We start from the raw sequence: 7,542 nt of genomic DNA on the forward strand, positions 1-7,542 counted from the left end.
ATTCTTGATTGTCAATTCTGTCACAGTTTTCTGCTAATTATATCACGTGACTTTTATGACACATACGTCAATAAAATGCTAGATTCACAATGAAAATTAGCAACTACTTTGAATTTTGCTGAACAATTGATTGAATAAAAAATAAAGGAGTCATAACAAAATTGATAGTTTATTTTCGATGTAAAGTTTGTTTTTTTCCTCTAAATTTTCAACAAATCGCCTCGTTTGGTAAATCAGACTGTACTGATTATTTTTGTCGGATATGATAAATAGCCATCGGATAGTGCTGACTAAATTAGTTGGACGTTTAGTGCGGTATCGGACTAATAACCGTATTATTTATATTATGTTTGGTACTAATCCGGATAAGAAAAAGGAAGAAAAAAATTTTTGACAAAGAAGGTTCACGAAGAAACTGCTCAATTATCAGTACAAAGTTTTCATCTGTTCTTCAAATTAAACATTTTTTTATTGCTTAAAGTGCAAAAATAAATCAGTAAATAAATCAAATTAATTTAAATTGTTGGAATGCAATTTGGTATAAGCTGATTACCCTTGCAATGGAGCTGAATTATTGTACTTGCTAGAGTAGAACTCGATCAGTGTCAGTTCTGTAATGCACACCAACAATCGGAGTCAAATTCGGACAAGTTAAAATCGAAGAAAGCATCGACAATCGAGTTCTAGGCTTGGAGGCTGTTTGGCTGCCGAGAAAATGCAGGAAAAAAAAACAGAAATAGTAGAAAAAAACAGTATCTTACTAGGGAGATTTTAAAGAGAGGGAGAGAAAGAGAGTACCGGAATTAGAGGCTCGAACGACGTCGTTGTAGAACAATCTGTCGTTGAGATCGGGCCACAGCAATCCAAACGTCTGAGGCTGACATGCTCGCGAGGAGCTATATCTGGGAAGAAGAATAATATTTTCCAAGAACAGAGGGAGGGCGGATCTGGGAAGAAGAAGAAAAATGAAAAGACGAACTGGGATTCAAACGAAGAAGAAGAATTTGAGAAGACGAACCTGGGATTCAGACGAGAGAGCAAGAGTGCGTCTGGAGAGGAAGAGAGAACGTCTGGAGACCGAGAGGAGAGAGCGAGGGATTTCAGCCCGACTAAATTGTACCGTGGTTTTCAACGGTAGAAGCAAGCGGGTAAAGACCGGATAAAAAAGGTAGGCCCGATTATTTAATCAGGGGGTTATTTAATTCAAATAGACACCAAACATCGTACTTTGTATTATTAGTACTATCCCGTGCCGTGCCTTATACGGTATGCCAAACAGGGCCCTAAATGTTAGAATGTCTATAACTTTCGGTTTTTAATTCTAAGTGCAAATCGACATAGTTAAGCTATTTGTATTATATTTACTCACCACTCTTCTATAGAGGTGGGCGCGGTGCGGTTTCGAGTGAAACCGCAACCGAAACTTTTTGCGGTGCGGTTTGGTGCGATTTTGAAGCCAAAATCGAAATGAAACCAACCCGTTTGGTTTGGTGCAGTGCGGTCTCAAACGGTTTCGGTTCGGTTTTTGAGAAAAAAATGTACAATTTAAAATATACACCCATTTAAACATAAGACGATCTTATTTTCCTCATATATTAATTAATAAACATGCAGCAAAAACAACAACAACAATGCAGCAAAACTGCAAAAAAAAAACTGCAGAAAAATTGCACCAAAACTGTAGAAATAACTTAGCACCATTACGAGGTAAACCATACAACACATTTATCAATTATAATGGTAATAAGGATTGAAATTTTTCAATGAAATGCTTTGTCAAATTGTCAAGAGCCTGAATGTCAACCAGATGTTATCACTTTTAACGTACTTTTCGATGCTATCTGCAAGCAGAGTAATATCTCCCTTGCCATTGGCATATTTCAGTTTCTGTCCATTATTTTGGAGAAGGAAACCATCTATTGGAAATAATGAGGCTAACTTTTGGTTAAAGTATTAATGATATATGTGATCCAGCCTTTCTTAGGTACTTAAAATTACTACCATTGGCATTATCAATTATACCACACACATAGTAGGTTTCAGATAGCACAATGTATACCACACACATAGCAACACAAACGATTGAAAGAATGGTAGTAAGGATCCACATTGAAAATGCCAAATACTAGCAAGGATACATGCATACAAACCCACACAACATAACATCACAACTAGTAGGATATATGGAGCGGTTTCGGTTCGGTGCGGTTTTGAAAACCCAAAACCGAAACCAAACCGTTTTCGTTGATGCGGTTCTGTTTCGAAACCGCAACCGTTTCAAACCGTAAAACCAAACCGTTCGATGCCGTCCGATTCGATTCGTGTTTCGGTTTCGATTTTCGGTTCCAAAGGGCCAAAGGTATGGTTTGGTATACAGACGGGACATAACGGAATAGAATGGGACGGGACGGGACGGGACGAGACAAGACGGGACGGAATAGAGAGGGAGCAAAGATGCCCTCAGATGGAAACAAGGAGGAAGAAGAAGGAGACAGATAGATTATAATTTTGTATTCCACGGATATGGAACGAGTCGTTTCAGGGGGGTGAGGTGGAACGAAAATTCATCCAAAACTCATCCCGTGGAATAACGTGTTCCACCCGTTTTAAGCGCACCAAACGTGGGACGGAATGCCTCGTCCCACTCAATTCCGTCCCGTCCCACGTACGTAACGGTACCAAAGGGACTCAGACTAAATGATTTAGGATAAGTTGGCCCTAGGGTATGCTAAGTTGGGTGATGTATTAAATACTTACTTGAATTATATCTAACTGCCTGATGCTAATTGTATCAAATACATATTAATATTGTAGTCAGTAGTACTAAAGGTGATAAATGGATCATTTAGGTGCATTAGGATATTAACATTAGTAAATTGTCGTCTGACCCCTTAAATTATAACCCCAATTGAATTGACGCTCTGAATTATTTTTTTCGTTAAATTAACCATTTGAACTATTTAAACTTTGCTAATTAACCTCTCACTGTTTAATTCGATAAAATTTTATTGACTTTGGGTCAAATAATGGTACGTGATCAAAACGTACTTCATTCTTGAGGGTAAAGTTATGTCGTGACTAGTCCGTGATTCACTTTTGAGAGCAAAGCTGTGCCAGTATTTGACGGCATAATGGATGAAATTTCATCCAATATGACAGTGATTGGTAAGTTTCAAATAGATCAAGGTTTTAATTTATCAAAAAAATAATTTAGGAGGTGGCTTTCAATTGGGCTAATAGTTGAAAGGGTCAAGCGCAATTTACATTTGACCCATGAAAAAACCCAAAACCCTCATCGAATTATGAGGAATGAAACTAGTGTCACTTTTTCCATGGATCCACAAAGGCCCCTCAATGTCCAACTAGTTTCATCCACCGACTCGCCCGAGTTCACTTACTTAACTCGGTCTCTGACTCGCTGCAGAATCATTGCGCTCGATGCCGAGTGGAAGCCCATCCGCACCCGCACCCCCCAGTCGTCTTTCCCAACCGTCCTCCTCCTCCAACTCGCCTGTCAACTAGGTTCCCGACTCGGCGGAGACTCGGACGAGTCGGACGACTCAGTCGTCTTCCTGCTCGACCTGTCAACCATTCACCTGCCGTCGATCTGGGAGTTGCTGAGGGACGCATTCGTTTCCCCCGATATTCTGAAACTGGGTTTTCGATTTAAGCAGGATTTGATATACTTGTCCTCCACCTTCAGCTCCAATGGCTGCGAACCTGGGTTCGACAGGGTAAGAAAGTTTCATATTTTGCAGAAACTGTAGCGAAAGTTTAGATTTTGGGATTTGGGTTGTCTTAAATTTTGCAATCTAATCCAACCCTTCAGCGAAAATCAAGAAACATTTTTTTTTTTCATCTTCCTCTGTTTTGATCATTGTTCGGTTGATATTTTGGTAAACAGGTGGAGCCATTTATGGATATTACGAGCATATACAATCACCTGCAAGACAAGCAACATGGAAGGAAGGCCTCCAAGCAAATCAAGAGTTTAGCAAGTATTTGCAAAGAAGTCCTTGGAATTTCTCTTTCAAAGGTTTGGTTTTAGAAAGGTTTTCGATTTTCCGTAATTCAAAGTTTCTGTGTTACTCTGCATCGAAAGTTTTAGACTTTTAACCACATGATGGAATGTTGATGGAATAAAGGGATGGGAATTTTTGGTTCCTATAAAGATTTGTTGATGTAAAATATGTCTTGTTTAGGAACTCCAATGTAGTGATTGGTCATGTCGTCCTCTTACAGAAGAGCAGAAAACATATGCAGCAATGGACGCACACTGCTTGATTGAGATATTCAATGTCTTCCAAGCCAAAGTCATCAAGGAAGGTCAGTCATGCTAGATATATATTTTTATACTCGTGTTTATGCGTTTGTTGCACATTTTCTTGCGTTATATTTGTGTTGATAAAGGAAAATGATTGGTTTCTCATTGCAGGGAAACTAGTTCGCCATCCCACTGAACCGCATCCCCCAACCGTGACTCTTGGGTTGAAAGTGGTTTTTGAGAAGCTTGATATATATAGTAAGATTGTAAGGATGAAAGTTCATGAAGCTATAGATATAGCCCGAGCTACTGCTTCTTATGTTTCTCCTAATATAGTTACGGAAGAGGGAATGACATTGAGGATAGGGCATAGGAATACCCTTCCCATGGATGAATACCTCTTGAAGGTTGTAAACGAATTTGGGGAGAAAATTTTGTTGAAAGAATCTGACAAAACGGCCAAAACTTCTAAAAGAAAAGCAAAAGGACGGTCATCAGAGGGTTTGATTTGTAATGAAAAGCAAGGACAGAGTTTTGAAGATTGGCAAGGTCCCCCACCATGGGATTTGGCCTTGGGGGGTGATGGACAACCGAAGTTTCTATGCGACGTGATGGTAAGTTTTTATATCCACTTTCCTTGAAGATTGGCAAGGTCCCCCGCCAAAGGGTGTCCGTGGCTGAAATGTCACATGCTACTTGCTTGCTCATGCTTATTTTCAGGTCGAAGGCTTAGCTAAACATTTAAGATGTGTAGGGATCAATGCTGCAATCTCGTATTCAAAAAAGCCTGAACCCAGGTATTCTCATGATCATGCTCTTGTATGTTAAATGTTGTAGATTTTGAATATGTTTTAAACATTTTTTTTAATGAATTATTAATTTGGTTTCAATTTGTGCAGGCAGTTAATAGATCAAGCAAATAAAGAGAAGAGAGTGCTGTTGACGCGGGATGCCAAGCTGCTGAGACATGATTATCTAATAAACAATCATATCTATAGAGTGAAGAGTCTTCTCAAGAACGAACAGCTACTTGAGGTATGCCCGTCTTCATTTTGAAATTTCGGCGCCTTCTGTGAAAATCAGATGTGCATTTGTACATGCATTCTGCTTGGACAATTTTACTGTATATATATATATATATATATATATATTGCAAGTGGTTCATGGTCTTTTAGGTTAGCTTATATAAAGTCTCACCACCTTGAGTCAGGCTTTGGATTTAATGCGGCTTTATTTGAAAAAAGAAAATAATAATAATCATGTCAACTTATTACGATCAATGTAAATTTGTTTATAATAGTTGAAATTTGTATTTGGTGCTTGAGATTTTATCTTAAAAAGTTTAAATTATAAATGATAAAGAAACTTAAGAATTTTTGGATCACTTAGGTATTTGACGAAGTTGGGAAGGATATGTTGAGTCTTCCAACCGAGACACTTGGTTCTCCTTTAATTTTTGAAGTGCATTGCTAATACAATGTTCCTATTCGAAGAAGCTCTTTGAAGGATTGAAGCGTTGTTACACGATAAATCTGATTCTGAAGTCTTCTTGCAGATAATCGAAACTTTCCAACTGAAAATTAGTGAGGATCAACTAATGTCAAGATGCACCAAATGCAATGGTAGGTTTATTCAAAAGCCCTTGACGACTGAAGAGGCTGTTGAAGCTGCGAAAGGTTTCCAAAGAATTCCTAACTGCTTGTTTAACAAGAATCTCGAGTTTTGGCAGTGCATGGACTGCAACCAACTTTACTGGGAGGTATGTTTATCAAATCGTACGCTAAGCAACTTATACATGATTAAAGATGTCGTCGTGTATTATTGATACTGCGAGGATTTTTGGTATAATATGATAATCCATCATCCGATATTGATACTAAGCTGTCATTAATCCAACGCGTGTGCTGGTTACAGGGAACTCAATACCACAATGCAGTCCAGAAGTTCATTGATGTCTGCAAGTTGAATGAGTAAATTGAATGTGATAAACGTTGTGCACTAGGGTTTCATTGGCCCCATATGTTGCCACTCATACTATTTTTATGCCTTCTTTTAATATTTGTTTTATTTTTCGCTAAAATATTCATGCTGAACTGTTTCAAGTAATGTATTTTGTCATCCACATCCCACTCTGTTTTGGTGATTGATACGTTGTACCTTTCATTTTGTGGCCGAAACCCGTTCTGCCAAAAACGGAGAATATCCTGTCTACAACGTTCATCACATGCGGTGACATGACCTCTTGTCTTTATATCACTTATCGCGTGCCTTTCACGTTCAAATATGTTTATTTTCGGATCATATTCACTTTGTTGTTTTCGGCCTTCTCTTCCCTCCCTGTAGTATCAATTTTTCACTTCCTGCCATATATTTCCTGATGTCCCACAAGACATAGAAGTCAGCTTGATCAAGACATGTAGCGTTAATTTATGGTTTTGTTGGATGCTCAAGTGAAATTAGGGGACAAATTATGCTTAGTTAACGGCGGCTTTAACGCGCGAAAATCTTTTCAATTTTCAAAAGGGGAATGTTACAAGCTTTGCAAAATTTTCAAATTTCTTGTGATGTGTTATAAAATAGGTGTAATGTGAAAGAAACGCTGGCCTTATAACTTGTTAAGGTATGCTATGTTAATTAATTATCTTGTTTAGGTCCTCAAGTAATCTGTTAAATAAGGATTAATGTAACTTTTGCGTTGGGTAAACCAAGGCACCAAGAGTTGTTATAAAAAGTTGTGGATTTTTTAGTGATCTATAAACACTTACATTTTGTTACTTTTTCTCTAATATAATAAAACGCATGCTTATTTTTTTTTATTAATGTATCTCTAAAGAGATTTGTTAAGTAGGATTCTTTCAAAAGTATGCCGTCTCTTGCTTCTATTTTATAATGTTGAGTCACAAGAATTTATATTAAAATGTAGGGTTAATCTCAATTTATTATTTTTAAGTTTTGTGGTTTTCAATATTTGGCACATAAAATTTTTTTCGTCTCAGAGTTATACTTAAAGGGTTAATTTTGGGACAGTCTCATACATATGTTAGTCTGGCTGTTAATTCTCTAGTTAACTGATGACATGGCGCCCATGTAGATAATGACTAGACGTCACGTGGAAATTAAAAAATAAAAAAAAATTCAAAATTTAAGAATTCAAAAAAAAAAAAAAATCAAAATCCCAAACCCTATTGCCTTACCACCATCGCCCAAATCCAAGCCTCTCCTCCTCCTAACTTGGCCCGAGTCTCACCCCTCCTTCCCCAGTGCTCCCTCCTCCTCAA

General features: G+C 37.8%; 1 protein-coding gene and 1 long non-coding RNA gene across 2 annotated transcripts; one reads left to right on the forward strand and one right to left on the reverse strand.

Annotated features, from left to right (window-relative positions):
- Window positions 1-403: 403 nt before the first annotated feature.
- Window positions 404-1,169, reverse strand: LOC103439906 (uncharacterized). Its single transcript, XR_530048.4, has 3 exons — window positions 1,019-1,169; window positions 799-947; window positions 404-611 (listed from the first exon to the last, which is right to left on the reverse strand). It is a non-coding gene; the product is annotated as an uncharacterized lncRNA (long non-coding RNA).
- A 2,075-nt stretch (window positions 1,170-3,244) lies between these two features.
- Window positions 3,245-6,388, forward strand: LOC103439908 (uncharacterized). The gene is made up of 8 exons (XM_008378548.4): window positions 3,245-3,734; window positions 3,905-4,036; window positions 4,203-4,326; window positions 4,436-4,878; window positions 4,985-5,061; window positions 5,164-5,299; window positions 5,820-6,023; window positions 6,179-6,388. The coding sequence occupies exons 1-8, from the start codon at window positions 3,303-3,305 to the stop codon at window positions 6,236-6,238; spliced, it is 1,608 nt and encodes a 535-aa protein (XP_008376770.1). The 5' UTR covers window positions 3,245-3,302; the 3' UTR covers window positions 6,239-6,388.
- The last annotated feature ends 1,154 nt before the right edge of the window (window positions 6,389-7,542 follow it).

Source organism: Malus domestica, chromosome 07, assembly GCF_042453785.1.
Source record: "Malus domestica chromosome 07, GDT2T_hap1".
NCBI classification, from domain to species: Eukaryota; Viridiplantae; Streptophyta; class Magnoliopsida; order Rosales; family Rosaceae; genus Malus; species Malus domestica.